Source organism: Oncorhynchus keta, chromosome 26 (genome assembly GCF_023373465.1).
Source record: "Oncorhynchus keta strain PuntledgeMale-10-30-2019 chromosome 26, Oket_V2, whole genome shotgun sequence".
Taxonomy (NCBI): domain Eukaryota; kingdom Metazoa; phylum Chordata; class Actinopteri; order Salmoniformes; family Salmonidae; genus Oncorhynchus; species Oncorhynchus keta.
This window is the reverse complement of record NC_068446.1, coordinates 25,519,661-25,544,274: the sequence shown is the minus strand read 5'-3', so window position 1 is coordinate 25,544,274 and position 24,614 is coordinate 25,519,661. Positions and strand designations below refer to the sequence as shown.

The window sequence follows — 24,614 nt, the reverse complement described above, 5'->3', positions numbered from 1 at the left end:
ACTATGACTTTACAGAGTCCATTTTATACACTTCACCCATTTCATCCCACAGCCCCAGCCCTCAGGACCCAGTCCCAGCTCTCAGACCCAAGCCTCAGCCCCAGGCCTCAGGACCAAGCCTCATCAGAACCCACCTTGGGCAGCTCCTCAATCTGGTTGGCGTCCAGGTAGAGCTCCTCCAGCGTGCGCTCGAAGCTGAAGATCTCCTTGGGCACCTGCTGTAGACTGCAGTGGGAGTAGTCCAGCACTGAGATGACCTCTTCCTCACCCCGGAAGCACCGGCACGGCACCAGGCGCCCAATGATCTTCCTCTTAGTCGTCATCTCCAGACACTGCACTGTAGTGGGGGAGGGGAGACAAAGGAGAGAGAGATAAGTGAGACAACATAAACTAGCAGAGCGTTCCTCTGACCCACTCTGCTTTAAATAATCTCACCATTGCCTGGCCCTTGTATCGCCAGCCTCCTGATAAGGTCAGGACAGCACCGCAGAAGACTAAATGGAATTAGCCGCAGCAGCCATGCTAAACCACACTTGTCAAACTGGCTCTTAATTGTCTCCGATAAAGTTAAGTGCAATTAGCCAACCTAAGTCAAAGCCCCCATTCACACTGTTACACAGCACAGTAATACCAGCCTACCTCACTGCCAGTCCCACACACTCCTAATTCACCAATGTGAAGTATAGAGTAATTTCACACATAAAAATGTCATATTCTGCTCTTGACAACAACTCTTATAGCTATATTTCTTGGACAAATGAGATTTACTGGGGAACGTCAATGGTAGATATTTTAGGGCTCATAACATAGTCTCTAACTAATAAATATTGATAGACTACCTGCACATCACCACTGGGCCAACTAACACTGTGAGGAACATGTTTCTGTGAAGACAATTTACACTAAATAATTAGCTGCTCTGCCGTCTGCTCTCAAAATGATTTAAGAGAACGAGTTTGAATACGAGTATGTATGTCCTATTTCCATGTAAGGACGAGGTAAGATCTGAGTTGTATCTGAGTTTATAGTGTCTGCAAGGCCATATTCCTCTCTCTTGGAGGTTGTATAAGAGGGGTCTTGTAAAAATAAGTCAATAATTCCCCCAAGATAATGAAAGTTCTGATTATGTAGTGGTAAAAAATGTGAATGTACCCTTGTGATAATAAAACGTATTTCTATCTTACTCAACCCTGTGAAGCACATTCAATGCAGCCATTGTTCAGCCTCTGCTGATAACTTAGGCCCATAGTAGTCACAGCATCACAAACGCAGGGAAATCGAATTAACAAGACACTTGTTCATCTTTTTACTTTTTCCGGTTTTATTCATTGTAAATACCACATTAAATACCACAAAAATACCAAGAAACAGCAATTATCTTGTAAAGCTGGTATTGCCCCAAAACATTGGGATGCTCTTTGTAACTACAAGTAGTCTGTGAATTACCCTGTCCCTGTACAAATCAAGTGTTTACTGTAACTGGGCCCTGACTGTAAACCTTACAAAGTTGTGTATTTTGTCAGCAGGGTAGGTTGAGACCAGGGGCAGCTGGGTGATGATTCATAGCCTCCACCAGCCAGCAGCAACTCCACAGTCAACAGGCTGGGGCCCACCACTCATCTTTGTTTTCCACCCAAACACACAACAAAAACAGACATGGCACAGGCAGAACAACATTCTCCATCTAATAGTCTTTGTATTGTTCTGTGGTCCCATTGTAAAGGAGACAAACAACCTTGTTTCAATTGGAGTGCCTTGTAAAGATCCTCTCTTCCAGATGCAGTAGGGCAGAGCAGAGAGATGAATGACATTTCAGCTTGGGAGACATAAATCCTGTATGGAGCCGGGCTCTCAGGAGTACATATCAGACAAGGTCACATTGAAATCCCTCCATCATCTCCCCACTCCTACTTCCAGCAGCAACTGCCAGTTCCCTCTCCTGTCCTCTGCTCTTCTCAACAACACAGCATCAGGGGTCACACCCACAGAGAGGTCAGAGAGGTGTCAGCAGCCAATCAAGACGCAGGGAAGAGACCGTCTAGGCAGCAAATCTATTAAGCCAGTGATATAGCACAAAATACACGTAGAAATACACAGCAGCTTCATGTGTCTCCTAATCAGAGCTTTTGAGTGGAATCCCTGCTCTGATGACTATGGCTGTATAGCTTACAGACAGAGGGGCTCTCATAGAAGTATAATAGTGACTATATAGGGCCTCATCACACAGATCAGACCTGCAGGACTCTAGGCTCAGCTGCCTGTGTACGTGACAATTCCCAATGGGGTGAGAGAATCTGAAGTCAAATGTCTACTGATGATCTGGTGCTTCTGTCCCCAACCAACGAAGGCCTACAGCAGCACCTAGATCTTCTGCAAAGACAGTCAGACCTGGGCCCTGACTGTAAACCTCAGTAAGACAAAAATAATGGTGTTACAAAAAAAAAAAAAAGATCCAGTTGCCAGAAATACCAGAAATACAAAATTCCATCTAGACACCGTTTCCCTAGAGCACGCAAAAATTATACATACCTCAGGCAAATGTCAGCGCCACAGGTAAGTTCCACAAAGCTGTGAACGATCTGAGAGACAAGGCAAGAAGGTCCTTCTACGGTATTAAAAGGAACATAACATCTGACATACCAATTAGGATCTGGCTAAAAATACTTGAATCAGTTATAGAACCCATTGCCCTTTATGGTTGTGAGGTCTGGTGTCCTCTTCGTGTACAACGTAAAACACCAAATAATGCATGCAGAGCAGAATTAGGCCAAAACCAGCTAATTATCCAAATCCAGAAAAGAGACGTTAAATTCCACAACCACCTAAGAGGAATCGATTCGCAAACCTTCCATAACAAAGCCATCTCCTACACCGAGAGAACCTGGAGAAGAGTCCCCTAAGCAAGCTGGTCCTGGTGCTCTGTTCACAAACAGACCTCATAGAGCCCCAGGACAGCAACACAATTAGACCCAACCAAATCATGAGAAAACAAAAAGATAATTACTTGACACATTGGAAAGTATTAACAGAAAAACTGAGCAAACTAGATTGCTATTTGGCACTAAAAAAGAGAGTACACAGTGGCAGAATACCTGACCACTGTGACGGACCCAAAATTAAGGAAAGTTTTGACAATGTACAGACTCAGTGAGCATAGGCTTGCTATTGAGAGCGGCCGCCATAGGCAGACCTGGTTCTCAAAAGAAGACAGGCTATGCGCACACTGCCCACAAAACCTCCTGCCAAATGTATGACCATATTAGAGACACATATTTCCCTCAGATTACACAGACACACAAATAATTTGAAAACCAGTGAAGAACAAACACCATTGTAAATACAACCCATATTTATGTTGATTTTTTGCACGTTGTTAAAACACTGTATAAAACCACAATATGACATTTGAAATGCCCCTATTCCTTTTGAACTTTTGTGAGCTTAATGTTTACGGTTAATTTTATATTGTTTATTTCACTTTTGTTTATTATCTATTTCACTTGCTTTGGCAATGGAAACATATGTTTCCCATGCCAATAAATCCCTTTGAATTGAATTTAGAGAGAGGGGGGCTGAAGACAGGCAGCCATATATCACGAACCCCGAGGTGCCTTATTGCTATTATAAACTGGTTACCAACATAATTAGAGAAGTACAAATACATGTTTTGTCATACCCATAGTATACCACGGCTCTCAAACAGCATTCAGGGCTCGAACCACCCAATTTATAATTGAAAATGTATCACTTGTTGAATTGTATGCAGCTGATTAAGCTTCTATTAAGAATATCATTTTGTACACAGTACAATGTGTATTATTCTATTCTACCCAGTCTTGCCAAGTGTCAAAGAGAAAAAGAAGAAGTGATCAATAAAAGCATTAAAGTATCTTGTGTTAATACAAGTGATTTCTGCTCAGGGTGCTATGGAAACCACATGACAGAGGACCAGATTCTGCAAAGGTGAGGATTGAGGACACCTGCTCAGCTCCATCTCCATCTCTCTCTCAGCTCTATGGGAACATCTCTGCTGGTTAGATTTAGTTTGCTTGGCAAGTCATTTCAAATGTCTCTAAAGTGAGGCCTAACTCTAGAGTATAATACACTAAATAACTAAAGGCATGTGGTCACCTGCTCGTTCTTCCATACTGATCTCATCAAACCATTTCTGTATGGACCTTGCTTTGTGCTGGGGGGCATTGTTGTCCTGAAAGAGGAAAAGCCATTCCCGAAACTGTTTTCACAAAGTTGGAAGCATAGAATCGTCTAGAATGTCATTATATGCTGTAGCGCTAAGATTTCCCTTCACTAGGCCTAGTCCTACCATGAAAACAGCCCCAGACCATTATTTCTCCTCCACCAACTATACAGGTGGCACTGTGTAATGGGGGAGGTAGCGTTCTCCTGACAATCATTCATCGGCCTTGTGCTGAAGTTGCTTCCAGAAGCAGTTTGGGACTTGGTAGTGAGTGCTGCAACCAAGGACAGACAATTTTTACGCACTACATTCTTCAGCACTCAGCGGTCCTGCTCTGTGAGGCCTACCACTTCACAGCTCAAATTTGACGAACTGACTTGTTGGAAAGGTGGCATCCTATGACGGTGTCATGTTGAAAGTCAGTGAGCTCTTTAGTAAGGCCATTCTACTGCCAATGTTATCCTATGGAGATTGCATGGCTGTGTGCTTAATTTTATACACCTGCCTGCAACTGGTGTGGCTGAAATAGCCAAATCCACTCATTTGAATGGGTGTCCCAATAACTTTGTATATATAATGTATCTATAGTCGATTGATCTACCACCGTTTTGCCCCTAAACAAGGCAGTTAACCCAGTGTTCCTAGGCCGTCAATGAAAATAAGAATTTGTTCTTAACTGACAGGCCTAGTTAAATAGAGGTACAAATAAAAAAAAATTGTTTAAAAAATGGATGCGTCTCAATCCACCGCAATCGCCAATGTAGCACTTCCGCACCTGCGGTGAAAGGTGGAAGACCTAGAGCGGTGTTTGTCAGACAATGAGACATACAGAAAATCGGTCTTCTCACAAAAACGCCTGTAGCATCTGAACGGTTGTAAACCAACAAAATATAGTAAACGATGGTGGTCTCTGTTTTGCTCTATGACGCCCACAAGTGTCACAGGACTCGTCTGATAGTAACCGTTAACAGTTAAACAATTGAGGTATGAAGGTAGTTGTGTGCCTACCCAGAAAAAGGGATTACATATATATTTCCTAAGCTTTCTTATATTTCCTAGATATAGGCCAAACACTTCAAAACGTTGTATATTATGATTTATTTTTTGACTGTACTGTCATTGATGACTGTTATTCAATGCGTTTCTCTGGGCTATAGTAGTAAAGTCGAAATTCAATATCTTATTAAATATTTTGAATATACATTACCAGTCAAAGGTTTGGACATGTGACAGGTTAAAGGAAATATTCATAGCCTGTTATACCTTAAAAAGTATTAGTAAATTCATAGTATGTGAGGATCTTGAAACATCTAAGGTTAAAAATATCATGCATTCAGTATTAGTTGATAGAGATTGATAACATTCATATAATTGTGTTAAAGTTCAAATCCGTCAAGCGTACAAAGGGTACGAATTGTGAGAGTAATGTGTAAACGTTATATTGATTACTTTATTTTGTGGTGCCTAAAAGTGTTAATCTGTGATCTACGAAATGCTCTTAATCTATGAGCCTGAGATCGATTGCTCTGGTCTCCACCCATATTCCTGGGGAAATCGCGGGCTTTTCTCATTGCACTAAAAGTTGAATTGATAAAACACTATGTATCACTCTCGTGATTATTTCTCCCCTGTTTTCAGGTACGTTATTGATAGTAGAAAAAAATAGTAATTTAAATGTAATAACTCGCTAACATGTCAAGAGTGTTTAAGGTGTATCTTAGTAACATCTTGAGGAAGTTAGAGTTAAGTTTGCAGAGAGTAATATGAGCCCTGCTCGGTTGTAGCGAAGAATAGCATCGTACTGAGCGTAGCTGCCATTTTATGTCGATTGTGAATGAACATGTGCGTTGTTAATAAGATATTTTGCTGTGTTATTTGTATAATGGTTTTTCTGTTGTTTTGTAATGTGTTACTTTTGTAAAATGATTGCACTAGAAGTTGAATTGAGAAAACAACACCGTATCATTCTCGTGATTATTTCTCCCTTGTTTTCAGGGGCGTAACATTTTTGGAGGCTCCGCTGAGATTGCCGCTCAGATGTCCAGTTTCCACATCCTGGTCGCTGAATTCCGAGCCAGCTAAATCCCCTCATAACAACTCGGGCAGGCTGCAGTGAGGAAAGTGTTGCTGTTCGAGGGAAGCTGGAAGTTAGTGGTTAAGTACGTGTCAACTGAGGCCATTGATCGACCATCAGAGATAGTAAGGACCTCCTAATTCAGAGTCAACTCCTGCACAGTAAAAGTTCCTCCTGTTCTGTCAACATGACAAGCGCCTTGGAAGAACTACAAATCAAATCAAATGTATTTATATAGCCCTTCGTACATCAGCTGATATCTCAAAGTGCTGTACAGAAACCCAGCCTAAAACCCCAAACAGCAAGCAATGCAGGTGTAGAAGCACGGAACTACAGGAAGAGGTAGTAGGAGAATTGCACACCCTGACTAAAGACACGTTACTAGAGATATGCGATTTCCTTGAAATATCAGGCGAACAGAGAAGAGATGTTAAAAACAAATCCCGCATATCATTAATGACTCACATTATGATGTTCCTTGAAAGAGAGGAAGTTGCAGTGTTAAAAGATGGCGGCATGTCGGAATTGTTGCTACTTAAAGACGAAATGACAGAGATGATCAGTGGCATAGATAACAAAACAGGGCAAATTGACTATGATATTGAACCAGCCGGAACATATCACAGAATAGAGGAACTGAGAACTGTAACCCCACAACAAGGGGCGGGAACTGAGCAGATTACTGCAGCCAAAGCCAGTGATTCTCTGCGTCAGCCCCAACCCTGTGCCAATCTTCAGGGGAGCGTGCCGCTCTCACCCAATGCACAGCCCAGCTCATACTGGCGCAAAGAGTTTAACATTTCTGGTCAGATTGGTGAACTGGGCCAGAAAGAAAAACTGATTTTTTTGTTTTTGCCCATCAGATCGAGAATGGACTTAACAGAGGCTATCCTAAGGTAGAAATAGTAGACGCATTTGTCAGGGCTATTTCTCCAGGCTCACAGCTACGCAGCTACTTGGAAGGTAAACCCCAGCTAACTCTTCCCACACTTAGATGTATCCTGCGTTCCCACTTCCAAGAGAAGAGTGCAACAGAGCTTTACGAACAGCTAGCTTCAGAAGCACAGCATAGCAAGGAGACCCCTCAAAGCATCATGATGCGCGTCTTAGATTTGAGGCAGAAAGTACTGTTTGCATCCCAGGAGTCAGAATCAGGGCTTAAGTATGACCCTGCTCTAGTCCAGAGCATGTGTTTACACAGTCCTTACGGGTCTCCAGAGTGACAGTATCAGGATAGACATGCAGCCTCTCCTGCAAGAGAGCGAAACATCAGATGAGGTTTTGTTAGAGAAGCTTAACATTGCTTGTGCTAATGAGATAGAAAGACGAAACAAAAAGCGGTTTAATGCCCCACAGCCTGCTACAACTGTAAGTGTAGTCCAGTTAGAAGATAACCCATCTGCAAAGTGTCCTGTGAAGGATGTCAAAGCTAACATACCCGCAGAACTGTTAACAGGGTTGGCTGAACTTAAGATAGGTGTAGCTTCTCTAAATGGTCTCAGTGCAGAGATTGCTCAGATTAAGGAGACATTACAGCAGCCTATGTTTCAGTCACCGCCTTGTGCCTATACCCCACCCCCAGTTAGGAGGCCAGATAGGGACCCCCAGCCACCTGTTTCCCAGCAGCAGTATTACAGCAACTACAGTCGATCCCAAGCACCTGACCCTGCGCAGAATCAATATGCACCTAACCGGTATACCAACCGCTCTGCTCAAGCTCCAAGGAGGTGTTTTGTCTGCCAGCAGGCCAGAACAGATGCACGCTGCACACACTGCTTCCGATGTGGGAGTAGAGAACATTTTCAAGCTGGATGTAAAATCCGGGGAGCCAGACCATCAAGGGAGGCCCCTTTAAATGGAAACGGGTTACCGCTGAGGGACGAGTGTTAACCGTAGCTACCAAAAAGTCCCAGAAATGTGCAAATTGTGCCAGAGAAGATTCATTTGAGAACCTGAAACAATGTTCATCATGTGAAGAAACACTGTACTGTTCCAAAGTATGTCAAAAACAACATTGGACTAAACATAAGGAAAAATGCACTCACCTCAAAATTGACTCTACCAGTGAAAGGGTTTCTTGCACAGAGGAAAATGCCCACTCCTTACCATCCCTAGCTCAAGGTTGCCACCCCCGTAAGGTCACCTCGCTAGTCGGCAGACAGTGCCTTATTGAGTGTCACCTGAATCGCCACCTCCTCCAAGCTCTATGGGACATAGGCTCCCAGGTATCGGTCATTGATGAACGATGGCAAGAGGAATCTCTCCCAAATGCAAGGCTGAGATGTTTCAGAAATCCTTGACTCACCTGATGATCTAAGGTTGACTGCAGCAAATGGGACTGAAATGCCGTACCTGGGATGGATTGAAACAACTTTTTGGCTAGCCTCTGAAACTGAGCAAACAAAGGAACTGATCATCCCGGTGCTGGTAATGAAAGGCTGTCACCTATCTCATCCCTGCATAGGTTTCAATGTTATCGAGCACATCCTGACAATGACCGAAAAGACTAAACGATACAGTACAGTAAAAACAGCTTTCCCAAGCCTTAAAAGAAACAAGGTGAGAGCTTTTATACAGGCCGTTAGCACAGAACAGACAGATGAATACACAGAGAAAACCAAGAAAGAGAAGGTTGCTGTACCAAAACACAGTAGCATTCAGATTGAGTGCCGTGTAGCTTTCCAGCCTTTCAAAGATGACATGACAATGCTTTTCCAGCCAGACCTGAACCCGCAGTGGCCAGACGACCTTGAGTTCTTTGACACACTAGTGTCAGGAAAGGTGTTTTTCCAGTTATCCTGCTTGATGTCTCTAACCCCACTGACCACGACATTGCCCTGCTAGGACGCACAATAATCTGTACAGTACAAACCATTATGACTGTGTTACTTGCCCAAGTCTTTGAAAAACCTATCACCCCAGCCACAGTGAATCACACCAGCGTTCGAACCCCATGTACTGCTACTGAACAGTGGGATCCACCAGTAGGTTTAACTCACCTAACCGAAGAGCAGAGAGAGGTTGTTCGGCAAATGCTGAGAGAAGAGTGTCACTCCGTCTCCAGATCAGACAATGACATTGGCTGCATTGAACGATTGAAAATGACTATTTCTCTAAAGGACTCTGAACCAGTAAAGCGCAAATACATGTCAGTGCCCAAGCCAATGTATCAGGAGAAGAAGGGTTACCTTTATGAACTCATAGTCCAGGGCTGGGATAGGAAGTCAAACTCTTCATATTCATCACCGGTCGTGTGCGTTTGTAAGAAGGACGGGACCCTCCGGTTCTGTGTAGATTACAGAGATCTGAACAGAAAGACACATCCCGACCGCCAGCCCATCCCTCGGGTCCATGACATCATGGACAGTTTAGGTGGTAATTCCTGGTTCTCCCTCTTAGATCAGGGAAAAGCGTATCACCAGGGGTTCATCTCTGAAGAAAGCAGACCACTGACAGAATTTGTGACCCCGTGGGGACTCTATGAGTGGATACGTATGCCATTCGGACTCATGAACGCTCCTGCAGCTTTTCAGCGGTGTATGGAGGAGTGTTTGGAAGGGCTCCGGAATAACATCTGCATTCCTTATCTGGACGACACGCTAGTTTTCAGTAAACCATTCAACAGCCATGTGAATGATGTGCGAAAAGTTTTGCAGCGTCTCAGAGAGTATGGCATTAAACTCAAACCAAGTAAGTGTGATCTCTTTAAACCCCAGGTCCGTTATTTGGGCAAAATAGTGTCTGCAGAGGGCAGTCGAGTTGGCCCAGCCAATTTTGAAGCAGTAAGAGCATTGAAAGAAATCAGACCAGAGACTGTGGGCCGGCTCAGAAAAATGCTTGGTTTACTCACTTACTACAGACAGTACATCAAAGACTTTTCTAGGAGTGCCAGCTGCCTGTATGACCTCCTGAAAGCAGATTCAGACAAATTACCTGACCACCCACGGAAAACAAAAACAAAGAAAGTAAGTCATGTGGTGCCCTCAAACAAGCCAATCCTTTGGACTGACCAGCATCAACAGGCACTTGAACAGCTGATTGAGTGTTTGCTTCACCCACCAGTTTTAGGTTTCCCTGATTTCCCTCAGCCATTTGTTGTACACACTGATGCGTCACACCAAGGCTTGGGAGCAGTTCTTTATCAAAAGCAAGATGGGAAGCTTGAGGGTCATTGCTTATGGCTCTCAAACCTTAACAGCAGCTGAGAAGAACTATCACTACCACTCGAGCAAGCTAGAATTTCTAACTCTAAAATGGGAATCACTGATAAGTTCCATGATTATTTGTACTATGCTCCGACCTTCACTGTATACAGCGATAACAACCCGCTCTGCTACATTCTGTCTACTGCAAAACTGAACGCAACCACTTCCAGGTGGGTTGCAGACTTGGCTGATTTCCACTTTACAATAAAGTACAGGCCAGGCAGAGAGAACGGTGATGCAGATGCTTTGTCAAGGATGCCACTGGATGTAGAGTCACTGATGAGAGAATGTTCTGAGGAGCTTCCACCAGACACCATTGCCGCCACGATACAAGCAGTTGAGGTACAGAAAGAGGCTGTTGTACCTTGGTCACTTTCAGCTGCATCTATGTCAGTATCAGCTGAAGGTGAGACAACCACTGCAACAACCAGCTCGATCCCAAAAGATGGGATAAGAGAAGCACAATAATCTGATCCGGTCATCTGTCCTGTGCTCAATTTCAAACTGTCTGGTTCCAAACCGCCAGTTAAAGAGCAAAATAAATTCAGTCCAAAGACAAAATGCCTATTCAGAGAATGGGACAAATTGACAATAGACATTGATGGCATTCTGTACAGAATCACTACAGCCCGCAGGCAGTTAGTTCTACCAGAGCAGTACAAAGGTAATGTGATGGAAGAGTTGCACAATAACATGGGACACCAAGGTACTGACCGCACTGTATCACTAGTACGTGACCGCTTCTTCTGGCCATATATGCAATCTGACATCGAGCACTATGTGACTAAAACTTGTAGCTGTGTCAAGAAGAAAAAGCCAGCCCATGAAACAAGAGCTACTCTGACAAACATTGTGACAACACAGCCATTTGAACTGGTATGTATAGACTTCCTTCATCTCAACAGATGCAAATGGGGATATGAGTACATCCTCGTGATTGTTGAACATTTTACACGTTTCACTCAAGCCTACGCCACCACGTCAAAGTCAGGTAAAACTGCTGCAAATCTCATCTTCAATGACTTAGCCCTGAAGTTTGGGTTCCCGTCCCGCATCCACCATGACCAAGGGGGAGAATTTGAAAATCAGTTGTTCCATCAGTTAAAGAAACTCAGTGGCATGACGGGGTCCAGAACAACACCCTATCACCCGATGGGAAACGGTCAAGTGGAACGCATGAACAGAACATTGTTGCAAAGAAAAGTGTAACTCTGCAAATGTCCATGACGAAAATTGAACATTCTACCACAAGTCAAGTGACGTGAGTAGTCGAAGATGCTAGCTTGCAAGAGCGAGGACAACGAGCCGCAGCAGCGAGAGTGACAGCAGCGAGACCGAGGCTGCATTGCAATCTGTTGACGAGCAAGTTGATGAGCAACATACTGAAGTAAGAGAAATTGACACTGTTCCTGTTCTCTGTCATGGATAGGCTTAGTCCTCCTACTCCTATGCAGTTAACAGGCAATTTAGCTGACAATTGGAAACATTTCAAGCAGAGATTCAATATCTACCTAGCAGCCAGTGGTGCAGGGGGAGATGATGACAAATTGAAAGCTTCTATTTTCTGCATGTTATTGGAGAGGATGCATTGGACATTTACAATAGCTTTCAGCAAGACGAGGCAAACTTGACATTGACTGTGCTAATGGCTAAATTTGAGGAGTACTTTGTACCAAGCCAGAACGTCACGTTTGAGAGATACAAGTTTCTCTCTCATGATCAGAAACAGGGAGTCAGTTTTGACCAGTATTTGGCTGAGCTGAACACACTGAGCAAAATGTGTAAATTTGAACATCTGAAAGACTCACTAGTGAAAGACAGGATAGTCTGTGGCATACTTGATAATGGACTCAAGGAGAGATTGCTGCGTGAGCAAGATTTAACTTTGGATAAAGCAGTGAATGTGTCGAGCAGCTGAAACCACCAGAGCACAAGCTAAAGAGATGCGCAGGGATGAGACGTCAGTGCAATAAAAAGAGAGGAGCAATACACACAACGCCTTACAAAACAAAAACAAGCAAAAGAGAGAAATAAAAACACTACATGTGGAAAATGTGGATTTATCCACAAGCCAAAAAAAATGCAAAGCTGAGGCTACAAAGAAAAAGGTTCACACAGTCGAGGAGATTGAAGAATTCTTTGTTGATTCTGTGGAAATATGCAGTGCCTTAAATGCTGAATGGATTGTGCCATTGACTATGAATGAAACTATAATACCATTCAAGCTTGATACTGGAGCACAGGTAAACCTGTTATCGCTGGATGACTACAAAACACTGAAGGTGAAGAGGAAAATACACCCGGTGAAAATTAAGGTTACTGGTTATACTGGGGAGAACATGCATAGTAATCATAGGAATCAATGCATGTGAAAAGCTCAATTTGTTGAAAAGCGTATGTAGTGACATCATAGACTGAAAATGACCAAGAATCGCTACAGGCTGAGTATGAGGATGTGTTTGAGGGTCTTGGATGTTTACCAGGAGAACACAAAATATGTACTGATGACTCCAGTTGTGCATGCATGCAGAAAAGTACCATTTGCACTGAGGAAAAAGCTGAAAGAGGAACTCAGACGCATGGAAAAGATGGACGTCATCACAAAAATATATGAACCGACAGACTGGGTAAGCGATCTCAGGATAAGTCTAGACCTGAGAGATCTCAACAAACCAATCAAGAGAGAGCATTTCAAGTTGCCAACCAGAGAAGCGATAATGTCACAGTTTGCTGGAGCAAAGTGGTTCAGTAAGCTTGATGCCTCATCAGGATTCTGGCAAATGAAGCTAGATGATGCAAGCTCAAGGCTACGCACATTCAACACACCTGAGGGCAGGTACAGATTTCTTCGTCTACCATATGGGATTCTCTCAGCGCCAGAGGTCTACCACAAGACAATCCACATGATCTTCGAGCACATTCCAGGAGTGGAGTCTATGATGGATGACGTCATCGTCTGGGGGTCCACAAATGAAGAATACGATGCAAGAGTGAGACAAGTGCTGGACCTGACACGAAAACTCACCCTAAAACTAAACAAGGACAAATGAGAGTTTGGTGTGAAAACACTTACCTTCGTGGGAGACGTACTTTCAGAGGATGGAGTCAAACCAGACCTGAGGAAAACATTAGCCATCAACAACATGGAGTGCCCGAAGAACAAGGACGATGTGAGACACTTCATGGGCATGATCACCTACCTTGCAAAGTTCATACTAGAGGTCGACCGATCAATCGGAATGGCCAATTAATTAGGGCCTATTTCAAGTTTTCATACCAATCGGAAATTGGTATTTTTGGACAATGAGAAGCCAAGGTAAGGTAAGGTAAGAAGCCAAGGTAAGAAGCCAAGGTAAGTTGCTAGCTAGCATCAAACTTATCTTATAAAAAACAATCAATCATAATCAATAGTTAACTACACATGGTTGATGATATTACTAGTTTATCTAGCGTGTCCTGCGTTGCATATACATCGATGCGGTGCGCATTCGCGGAAAAAGGACTGTCGTTGCTCCAACGTGTAACTAACCATAAACATCAATGCCTTTCTTAAAATCAATACACAGAACTATAGATTTTTAAACCTGCATATTTAGCTAAAAGAAATCCAGGTTAGCAGGCAATATTACCCAGGTGAAATTGTGTCACTTCTCTTGAGTTCATTGCACACAGAGTCAGGGTATATGCGATAATAATAAACGTTTTGTTATCGAAATGATAGTTTCCAGATTCGACCATATTAATGACCAAAGGCTTGTATTTCTGTGTGTTATTATGTTAAAATTAAGTCTATGATTTGATATTTTGATAGAGCAGTCTGACTGAGCGATGGTAGGAAGCAGCAGGCTCGTAAGCATTCATTCAAACAGCACTTTAGTGCGTTTTGCCAACAGCTCTTCACTGTGCTTCAAGCATTGCGCTGTTTATGACTTCAAGCCTACTAACTCCCGAGATTAGGCTGGTGTAACCGATGTGAAATGGCTAGCTAGTTAGCGGAGTGTGCGCTAATAGCGTTTCAAACATCACTCGCTCTGAAACTTGGAGTAGTTGTTCCCCTTACTCTGCATGGGTAACGCTGCTTCGAGGGTGGCTGTTGTCGATGCCTTTCTCGTTCAAGCCCAGGTAGGGGCAAGGAGAAGGACGGAAGCTATACTGTTATACTGGCAATACTAAAGTGCCTATAAGAACATCCAATAGTCAAAGGTATATGGAATACAAAATGGTAGAGAGAAATAGTCCTATAAATACTATATTACCTACAACCTAAAACTTCTTACCTTGGAATATTGAAGTCTCATGTTAAAAGGAACCACCAGCTTTCATATGTTCTCATGTTCTGAGCAAGGAACTTAAACGTTAGCTTTTTTACATGGCACATATTGCACTTTTACTTTCTTCTCCAACACTTTGTTTTTGCATTATTTAAACCAAATTGAACATGTCTCATTATTTATTTGAGGCTAAAATGATTTTTATTGATGTATTATATTAAGTTAAAATAAGTGTTCATTCAGTATTGTTGTAATTGTCATTATTACAAATAAATAAATAGGCCGATTAATCAGTATAGTTTTTTTTGGTCCTCCAATAATCGGTATCGGTGTCGAAAAATCATAATCGGTCGACCTCTAGTTCATACCTCAACTGTCACTACAGTCCGCTCCACTCAGATGTCTTCTGGAACAGAGAAAATGAATGGGAAATGTCCCATGAACAGGAAAACTGCTTCAAAAACCTAAAGAAGACCATCACAGAAGAGCCAGTGCTCAGGTTCTATGATCCAGAGAAAAGCAGAAGGATTTCTGCAGACGCGTCACAGTTTGGCAAGGTATGCACAAAGAGAAAGAACTACTGGCGAGCACATACGCTTGCGAAAGGTTTCACCAATACGTCTACGGATGAGACTTCGAAGTAGAAACCGACCACAAACCATTGGTGTCAATCATGTCTAAGCCACTGAATTATTGTCCAATGAGAATCCAGAGAATGTTGATCAGACTGCAAAAGTATGATGTGAAGATGATCTATACCCCAGGAAAGTTCATGTTCGCCGCTGACACTCTTTCTCGAACAGTCGACAAGGAGAGCACACAGAAAAACACAGATTCAAGCCTATGTCGACATGATTGTAGCATCACTTCCTGTGTCTTCTGAGAGAATGGAGCAGATCAAAAGAGAGACCGCAGCTGACCAAACAATGACAGAGTTGAAAGAAATAACACTGATAGGATGGCCTGCACAGAAAAAGAACTGTCCAAGGAGAATACAAGAACCCTGGATGTTCAGAGCAGAGCTCACCGTTGTGGATGACAGTGTTCAAAGGCAACAACATTGTCATTCCCATGACACTACGCAAAGAAATGCTACAGAAAATACACAAGAGGGCCTCCGGGGTGGCACAGTGGTTAAGGGCGCTGTACTGCAGCGCCAGCAGTGCCTCCAGAGACCCTGGGTTCGCGCCCAGGCTCTGTCGTAACCGGCCGCGACCAGGAGGTCCGTGGGGTGACGCACGTTAGGGAGTGCTTGGCCGGTAGGGATATCCTTGTCTCATCGCGCACCTGCGACTCCTGTGGCAGGCCGGGCGCAGTGCACGCTAACCAAGGTTGCCAGGTGCACTGTGTTTCCTCCGACACATTGGTGTGACTGGCTTCCGGGTTGGATGCACGCTGTGTTAAGAAGCAGTGCGGCTTGGTTGGGTTGTGTATCGGAGGATGCATGACTTTCAACCTTAGTCCCTCCCGAGCCCGTATGGGAGTTGTAGCGATGAGACATGATAGTAGCTACTAAAAACAAACAATTGGACACCACAAAAATCGGGTAAAAAAAATATATTTTTTTAAATACACAAGGGCCACTTGGGTGAGGAAAAATGCCAACGACAAGCACGAAAAGTAATGTACTGGCCAAGAATGAACCAGGAAATCAGCCAAACCACTGCTTCATGTGAACTGTGTTTGACCGACAGGCCAAAGCAGCAAGCAGAGCCACTAATGCCTCATCCAGTACCCAACAGACCCTACTATAAAATTGTCAATGGTCTGATGAAAAAGGCACACGATGGAAAGGAGGATTTCCTAAAAAATCTGATGATCTACCACAGCGCACCGCTGCAGAACGGACTTTCACCTGCACAAATGTTGATGGGACGTCGCATCAGAACCAACCAACCCATCCATGAGGACTTGCTAACACCCAGAGGTGCTCACAAAGTCACTCGCAAAGGAAAAACAGAAAGACAAACAAAAACAGCGACACAACAAAAGTGCAAGACACTTACCTGAACTGAAACCTGGAGATCATGTACGACTCCGAGACATCACTACAGGCACCTGGAAGCAACAAGGGTGTGTGCAGAGAGAAATTGCACCGGGATCCTATGAGATCCAAACGGAGAATGGATCACAACTGAGACGAAAGAGTGGATCTAAGGCTGCAGCTGTTCACTCAAGGGACTGAGGATCATCAGGAGGATACTGCTGAAGCGTCAAATGCCTTTAGAAAATCACAATTCAGTCAGAACACCCTGACTGACAATGAACGCTGTCCAACTGTTTCAGGAAGCACTTCAGCAGAACGACCAACAACGACTGTCAGAGCCCCTGAAAGGCTTATTGAGAATTGCTAAAAAATTCAAAAAAGGGGCACCTGGACTGAATGTTTGGTTTTGTGAAAAGAAATAGGGCCACAATAGAGTATTGTTGGACAGAATATATTTAGTTGAAAAAATATATTATTTTTAAGGAAGAAAATTGTGTTATTGAAAATTGCATGTTATGTAGGTTGAGTAAACAAATGTGATGTGTAGTTACACAGAAAAGTAGTTTTCTTTTAAAGGAAAGAAGATGTGTTGTGATGTGTTAATAACATTTAGACTACGTTACCCAGCAGGCTATGCGGGCTATACGGATGATTAAAGAATGCCTTGCATGGCTAAACATGGCGTTTTCTAGCTGAAGTATGTGTTAAAAGTTTGTCATCATATAAGGAACTAACATAACAGGTAGCATTGCCTTTAAATTGTTTAACTTGGGTCAAACATTTTGGGTAGCCTTTCACAAGCTTCCCACAATAAGTTGGGTGATTTTTGGCCCATTCCTCCTGACAGAGCTTGTGAAACTGAGTCAGGTTTGTAGGTCTCCTTGCACACACATGCTTTTTCAGTTCTGGCCACAAATGTTCTATAGGATTGAGGTCAGGGCTTTGTGATGGCCACTCCAATACCTTGACTTTGTTGTCCTTAAGCAATTTTGCCATAACTGGAAGTATACTTGGGGTCATTGTCCATTTGGAAAACCCATTTGCGACCAAGCTTTAACTTCCTGACTGATGTCTGGAGATGTTGCTTCAATATATCCACATAATTTTAATTCCTCATGATGCCATTTATTTTGTGAAGTGCACCAGTCCCTCCTGCAGCAAAGAACCCCCACAACATGATGCTGCCACCCCCGTGCTTCACGGTTGGGATGGTGTTCTTCGGCTTGCAAGCCTCCCCTTTTATAATAATATAATATTGTAATTATAATTTTGTACCCATTTCCTCTAGCATCTTCACAAGGTCCTTTGCTGTTATTCTGGGATTGATTTGCACTTTTTGCATGAAAGTACATTCATCTCTAGGAGACAGAACACGTCTCGTTCCTGAGCGGTATGATGGCTGCGTGGTCCCATAGTGTGAACGTGGTACTGGAAATTGCTCTCAAGGATGAACCAGACTTGTGGAGGTCTCCATTTCTTTTCTGGGGGCTTGGCTGATTTCTTTTGATTGTCCCATGATGTCAAGCAAAGAGGCACTGAGTTTGAAGGTAGGCCTTGAAATACATCCACAGGTACACCTCCAATTGACTCAAAAGATGTCAATTAGCCTATCAGAAGCTTCTAAAGCCATGACATCATCTTCAGGAATTTTCCAAGCTATTTAAAGGCACAGTCAACTTAGTGTATGTAAACTTCTGACCCATTGGAATAGGGATACAGTGAATTATAAGTGAAATAATCTGTCTGTAAACAATTGTTGGAAAAATTACTTGTGTCATGGACAAAGTAGATGTCCTAACCAACTTACCAAAACTATAGTTTGTAACAAGGAATTTGTGGATTGGTTGAAAAACGAGTTTTACTGACTCCAACCTAAGTGTATGTGAACTGTACACTGCAGCTAGTGGCCAAAATCTAAATTGCACCTCGGCTGGAATAATACATTATTATATTTTTCTTATTTTTTAAAGCATGTTTTTTTCTTGGTATTACCAGATCTAATGTGTAGTAGTCTCCCACATACATTTCACATTTCCACAAACATCAAAGTGTTTTCTTTCAAATGGTATCAAGAATATCCATATCCTTGCTTCAGGTCCTGAGCAATAGGCAGTTAGATTTGGGTATGTCATTTTATTAAGACATGAAGGTCAGTCAATCTGGAAAATTTCAAGTGCATTCGCAAAAAAACATCAAGCGCCATGATAAAAAAGGCTCTCATGAGGACCGCCACAGGAAAGGAATCCCCAGAGTTACCTCTGCTGCAGAGGTTAAGTTCATTAGAGTTGCCAGCCTCAGAAATTGCAGCTAAAATAAATGCTTCTGAGTTCAAGTAACAGACACATCTCAACATCAATAGTTGAGGAGAATGTGTGAATCAGGCCTTCACGGTTGAATTGCTGCAAATAAACCCCTACTAAAGGACACCAGAAATAATAAGAAAACTGCTTGGGCCAAGAAACACAAGCAATGGACAATAGACCGGTGGAAATATGTCCTTTAGTCTGATGAGTACAAATTTGAGATGTTTGGTGTCTTTGTGAGATGCAGAGTAGGCCCACTGTGAAGCATGGAGGAGGAGGTGTGAAGGTGCTTTGCTGGTGACACTACCTGTGATTTATTTGGAATTCAAGGCACACTTAACCAGCATGGCTACCACAGCATTCTTCAGCGATACACCATTCCATCTGGTTTGGGCTTTGTGGGACTATCATTTGTTTTTCAACGGGACAATGACCCAAAACCCAGCTCCATGCTGTGTAAGGGCTATTTGACCAAGAAGGAGAGTGATGGAGTGCTGCATCAGATGACCTGGCCTCCACAATCACCTGACCTCAACCCAATTAGTTTGGGATGAGTTGGTCCGCAGAGTGAAGGAAAAGCAGCCAACAAGTGCTCAACATATGTGGGAACTCCTTCAAAACTGTTGGAAAAGCATTCCAGGTGAAGCTGGTTGAAAGAATGCCAAGAGCATGCAAAGTTGTCATCAAGGCAAAGGGTTAAAGAATTTCACTTTTTTGGTTACTACATGATTCCATGTGTGTTATTTTATAGTTTTGATGTCTTCACTATTATTTTACAATGTAGAAAATCATAAAAATAAAGAAAAACCCTTGAATGAGTAGGTGTCCAAACTTTTGACTGGTACTGTATATTTGTTTTATATCTAAAGGGGTCGTTAAATTCAAAATAAAATAGCTAAATGATCCATAGTATGACCATCTTTTTTTTAAATGTATGACAGCTTAGAACTCCCCCTTCAATGGCTTAACATTTGAAGAAATAAAATATGTATTTTTTTGTTGGCTTTTCAAGAACATTTCTGAGAACATACTCATCAATGGAGATGTTGCCTGTAAAGGGGGGTTATTCGTGGCTGAAGATTTGAATAAATCAGCAAGCTGGGTCTTATTACTTGAAATGAAAGTTGTCATTTGTGTCTATGTTAGTGGCTCCGGTGAGAGAAGCTTCTCTCCCAGGAAATGTGGAACAGCAGAACACTGTATATACACTCATAAAAAATGCATGTGTATCCAACAGCTGGAATTCCCCAGGGTCAGCTTGAAGCCAACATGACATGTGCAGCTCCTCACAAATGCTCCAATCCGTTACGCGGTAACCATCTCTAAAGGTTCAACATGTACTTTTATAGACATTTATTTATTTACAGGACAGTCAATATTCAGGAGCCAAGGCAAATTAGCATTGATTAAGATATCCAGAGAATGTTGTGACTGCACCATATAAAATATCTTCCAATGTTTACAGCATATTATTGGTTTAGAGAAGAAGGCAAAAAATAAATGTTTTTTTCCTCTGTAAACAACATAGTAATAAGGATAGATGCTGCGGGATGGATTGAGAGCTATGGCTTGCCTGGTTTGAAATAATGAAAGATTACAACGGACATGAAGAAAACTGGGCTTTGGGGAAATAAATCAAGCAATCTGTTAAAGGTCCTCGTAGTACGGGTTTATTCAGAGAGCGTGTGCAGAACCATGGCCCACTGACAGAAAGACAAACACAGAAAGACAAACAGGCAGACAGACCCTATAGTCTGTGACACGGTGACTATGCTACCAGTATTAAAACACACACCATCTGCTCCCTAGCTGGCATGTCCATGCATCCTGTAGGTCTAATCGTACATATTCAATGATATGTAACGTTTTATGTGAATGTTCTATCATAATAAGCATTATGACAGAACATTCACATAAAACGTTGTCATAAACCAGCTTTTACTGTAAACCATCATTAAATGTAATCTCACAGTCTAAACTAAATTTATGACAACCCTGTGAGATTACATTTAATGATGGTTTACAGTAACACTTACACTATATGACAAAAAGGTATGTGGACATCTGGTCGTCGAACATCTCATTCCAAAATAATGGTCATTAATTTGGAGTTGGTCCTGCCTTTGCTGCTATAACAGCCTCCACTCTTCTGGGAATGCTTTCCACTAGATGTTGGCACATTGGCTTGCGTTCCAATTCATCCCAAAGGTGTTCGATGGGGTTGAGGTCAGGGCTCTGTGCAGGCCAGTCAAGTTATTCCACACCAATCTCAACAAATCATTTATGTATGGACCTAGCTTTGTGCACGGGGGCACAGGCATGCTGAAACTGGATAAGGCCTTTCCCAAACTGTTGCCACAAAGTTGGAAGCACAGAATTGTCTATAATGTCATTGTATGCTGTAGAGTTAAGATTTCCCTTCACTGGAAATAAGGGGCATAGCCCAAACAATGAAAAACAGCCCCAGACCATTATTCCGCCTCCACCAAATTGTACAGTTGGCACCATGCAGTCGGGCAGGTAGCGTTCGCCTGGCATCCTCCAAACACAGATTTGTCCATCAGACTGCCAGATGGTGAAGCATGATCCATCACTCCAGAGATCGCGTTTCCAATGCTCCAGAGTCCACTGGTGGCGAGCTTTACACCACTCCAGCCAACGCTTGGCATTGCGCATGGTGATCTTAGGTGATCTTAGGCTTGTGTGCGGCTGCTCGGCCATGGAAACTCAATTCGTGAAGCTCCCGATGAACAGTTCTTGTGCTGAAGTTGCTTCCAGAAGCAGTTTGAGACTTGTAGTGAGTGTTGCAACCGGAGATAGACCATTTGTATGCACTCAGCACTCGGCAGTCCAGTTCTGTGAGCTTGTGACGCCTACCACTCCGCGGCAGAGTTGTTGATGCTCCGAGATGTTCCCACTTCACAATAACAGCACTTACAGTTGACCGGTGCAGCTCTAGCAGGGAAGAAATTTGACTAACTGACTTGTTGGAAAAGTGGCATCCTATGAAGGTTCTATGTTGAAAGTCACTGAGCTCTTCATTAAGGCCATTCTACTGCCAATGTTTGTCTATGGATATTGAATGGCTGTGTGCTCGATTTTATACACCTGTCAGCAACGGGTGTGGCGGAAATCACCAAATCCACTAATTTGAAGGGGTGTCCACATACTTTTGTATATATAGTGTATATCATGTCACATTATGGGCCATAAATAGGTTAGGAAGGTCTCAGTGTGTCATGCTTCATAACAGCCAGGTTGGTGGCTGAGACCAGCATGGAGGGTAAATTAAACAAAAGTAACAGCAAAAGAAAATACAAAACATTGTGATGAAACACGAAAGCAGTCGAACTCGTTTCAAACACGAGAGCAGTCGAACTCGTTTCAAACACGAGAGCAGTCGAACTCGTTTCAAACACGAGAGCAGTCGAACTCGTTTCAAACACGAGAGCAGTCGAACTCGTTTCAAACACGAGAGCAGTCGAACTCGTTTCAAACACGAGATCAGAAGAAACTCGTTTCAAACACGAGATCAGAAGAAACTCGTTTCAAACACGAGATCAGAAGAAAATCGTTTCAAACACGAGATCAGAAGAAACTCGTTTCAAACACGAGATCAGAAGAAACTCGTTTCAAACACGAGATCAGAAGAAACTCGTTTCAAACACGAGAGCAGTCGAACTCGTTTCAAACACGAGAGCAGTCGAACTCGTTTCAAACACGAGAGCAGTCGAACTCGTTTCAAACACGAGAGCAGTCGAACTCGTTTCAAACACGAGAGCAGTCGAACTCGATTCAAACACAAGAGCAGTTGAACACGTTTCAAACACTAGAGCAGTCGAACTTGTTTCAAACACTAAATGCTCTACTTTTACAACCCCAAAGCCCTCTGTTGTAATTTGCTAGCATTGCTTAACAAGGTGTGTTATTTGCCACCAGACATCAGTCAATTAATATGTACTGTCATGATGTCTAGCAGCGATGGGAATTTGCAACAGCTGGCTGAGCCCAAGTTGAAGGTTGACAACTTTGTCAATGGCTCCTTTGAATGGAGACACAGAGCAGAAGTCCCAAAGCAGTCAAAGTGTCACGTCAATATGAACACGTATGCCTACATACTTTTCAAGAGATACACACAAGAGGGAAGTTAGTACAAATATAGCATGTCTAACTCTCATCCAGCTCCCCTATTTGTTCTACTCACACTATTCCTGTGCCTGCAGCCCTGTCAGAGAAGATGCAGTTTATTTAACAGTGAGCAGCACATCCCTCTGAAGCAGCATGGGCCAGTTTGATTCACTTGACTGGTCCTCTACCTCCACTGTGAAGCCCTTGGGTTAGGTTGGGTTGAGAACAGGGCCATGTGGAAGTCCCAGCCAAGTTAGGAGGAGTCAGACCAGCACAGCTCCGTCACAATGTGCAGTCATACAACACAAGCATCACGAGCTGGACATCAGTCAACAGTGGATTGCAAAAGTTTACAGATGAGAATATGGAGGGCACACAAAGTCACTAGAAACAGACTTCTTGCCGGTTTAAATGCTTTTAGAAAAATGTAAATGGGTATGAATCACACACACAGCAGCATGTATGAGGCATACTATTTCCTCAAGAGAATGTCCAACTATGTCTGCGCTATTGGAATGTCTCATCTTAACTCAGCAGACTTACAGTCTTGTGGCGTGCAGGATACCCGGGTTCAGACCCCAGTCACTCACACTAATAAACAGCTTCTCAGAAAGAAATATCAATAGCCTTGATGCTGTTGGATTGGTGTTACACCACACTATATAGCCTAGTGTGGTAGACCAGTGTTACACCACACTACATAGCCAAGTGTGGTAGACCAGTGTTAGAGCATGCTATGCAGCCCAGGATAACAATCCCTGGACATTAAGATTAGAAAGATACTCAGGGGCACATGACACAGAGAGGCAATGGAAAAAGGGTGATCTGATGTGTCAGACAGAAGAGTGTGTGAATCTCTCTCCAACTGGCAGTAGGAGGGAGAGACCAGTTGAATGAGAGCAGAGTCAGATCAAGTTACTGAGCACGCCTAGCCAGCATTTAATCTTTTATCTCGGGCACCAACTATATGTTTGGATTATCCGTGATAGGCATTTTCACCTCAGGGTGTCTGCAAAGCTAAATGGAGTCTAATCCTCCAACAACACTAGCTACATGATAAACACAAATAGAAAGGATTCACTTTAAGATTCAAAGTGTATCCAACCAACAGTTGTAATACATTAATTAAAACTATAGTCCACTTAGAGTAAAACTACTCATGTACTGTGTAAACACATAAAATATATAAAACCATTCAAGCAGTCATTTGAAATTAACCCCTAGTATGGGTGTGCATTGATAGTAGCAGATATGATTAAGTACACATTTCATCTAAGAAATATTATATAATTGTCCATAAAAGACATGTAGAGTCTCTAGTCTCACATTTCTAAATGCAAAAGGACTTTTTAGTAGTAGGACACATCCAGATGAGACAACAGACAGACTACTGGTACAGATCTGTTTACTGCGAGCTTATTTGTAAGACTCTCAAGAACATGAAATGG

General features: G+C 42.8%; 1 protein-coding gene across 11 annotated transcripts in view; it reads right to left on the bottom strand.

The window, feature by feature from the left end:
- LOC118359149 (leucine-rich repeat-containing protein 7-like) overlaps positions 1 to 24,614 on the bottom strand; it is a 225,930-nt gene that overhangs the window by 88,541 nt on the left and 112,775 nt on the right. For all 11 annotated transcript variants that reach the window (XM_035737450.2, XM_035737447.2, XM_035737451.2 and 8 more), the window contains exon 2: positions 135 to 337. In XM_035737450.2, coding sequence (XP_035593343.1) covers positions 135 to 323 — 189 coding nt within the window. In that variant the 5' untranslated portion in view covers positions 324 to 337. The remainder of the gene's footprint in view (positions 1 to 134; positions 338 to 24,614) is intronic.